Raw genomic sequence first — 1,559 nt, forward strand, 5'->3', positions numbered from 1 at the left:
CGGCCTGTTAAGAGATGAAAACAAAAGGGCCACCAATTGTTTTAGCCGAGCTTGGTTAGTAAATACAGGCAAATTGGGCCGCTGCAAGAGAGTGAATTCTGGCCCAACGAGAACAAAATCCAAACCTTTTAATATAAACCTAATATATTACATATTATGAAATAAATAGATAATTATTCTAGAAAGAAAAATAAACTTAAAAGCTTAGTCTAAAAAAATTAAAATTAAAACTGAAAAATAAAATAAAATAAAAATAATAACTTATATATATATATATATATATATATATACTCTAAATATTCACAAAGACTTATTATTTAAAAAGATAACCTCGATCGGTTGTGTAACACTCATGGACTCAAAGAAAGGTTTTAATCTTTGTCCATTCACTTTGAAAGTGGTACCCCTCTCCGGATCTATCAGGTCAATGACACCGTAGGGGTATACCTTGGAAATAACAAAAGGTCCGGTCCATCGGGAATTCAGCTTTCCCGGAAATAATTTTAACCTTGAATTAAACAACADGAMTTTTTGGCCTTCTATGAACTCTTTTGGAAGAATCTTTTTATCATGCCATTTCTTGGTATTTTCTTTATATAGCTTAGCATTTTCATAGGAGAAATTTCTATGTTCTTCCAGTTCACAAAGCTGCAAAGTCCTTTTTCTTCTGGCCTCATCTAAACTCATGTTGAGTTCCTTAATGGCCCAATAGGCCTTGTGCTCTAATTCCACAAGTAAATGACAAGCTTTTTCAAAGACCAATTTATAGGGAGACATACCAATAGGGGTTTTGTAAAGAGTCTGATAGGCCCACAATGCATCATCTAACTTAGAGGCCCAATCCTTTCTATGTGGCTTGACTTCCTTGGCCAAAATCCCCTTTATCTCCCTATTTGACAATTCATCTAATCCATTGGTCAGAGGATGGTAGGCAGTTGCTACCCTATGCTTGATGTCATACTTATCAAGGACTTCTTCTAACATGTTGTTTATGAAGTGAGTGCCTTCATCACTAATTAAAGCACGAGGTGTTCCAAATCTAGTGAATATGTGCTTTTGTAAAAACTTTACAACTGTTTTAGCATCATTGGAATGGCAAGCCATGGCTTCCACCCATTTGGACACATAGTCTACAGCTACCAATATGTAGGCACAATTATTGAACAGAGAAAAAGGTCCCATGAAGTCTATACCCCAAACATCAAATAATTCTATTTCTAGAATTCCGTTTAAAGGCATTTCATTTCTTCTAGAGATATTTCCACTCCTCTGACACTCATTGCAACTTTTTACAAAGTTTTGAGCATCATTGTGCAAAGTAGGCCAGTAGAATCCTGATTGCAAAACCTTGGATGATATCCTACTTTCTCCAAAAATGTCCTCAACATGGTCCTGCATGGCAATGCTGTAGAACTGATGGTGCTTCTTCTTTTGGGATGCATCTTCTAATCACCTGATTTGTACAAATTTTAAACAAGAAAGGGTCATACCATAAATATTTCTTTGAATCATAGATGAGCTTCTTTCTTTGATACTTATTGAATTCCTTGGGAATAATC

The 1,559-nt window shown here is 35.2% G+C and overlaps 1 protein-coding gene across 1 annotated transcript; it reads right to left on the bottom strand.

Annotated features, from left to right (window-relative positions):
• Positions 1-300: 300 nt before the first annotated feature.
• On the bottom strand, positions 301-1,182 carry LOC112502446. Its single transcript, XM_025106352.1, has one exon. It carries the CDS (start codon positions 1,180-1,182, stop codon positions 301-303), a length of 882 nt encoding a protein of 293 aa, XP_024962120.1.
• Between the last annotated feature and the right edge of the window lie 377 nt (positions 1,183-1,559).

Source organism: Cynara cardunculus, unplaced genomic scaffold, assembly GCF_001531365.2.
Source record: "Cynara cardunculus var. scolymus isolate 2C unplaced genomic scaffold, CcrdV1 Un_Scaffold_1441, whole genome shotgun sequence".
Lineage (NCBI taxonomy): Eukaryota > Viridiplantae > Streptophyta > Magnoliopsida > Asterales > Asteraceae > Cynara > Cynara cardunculus.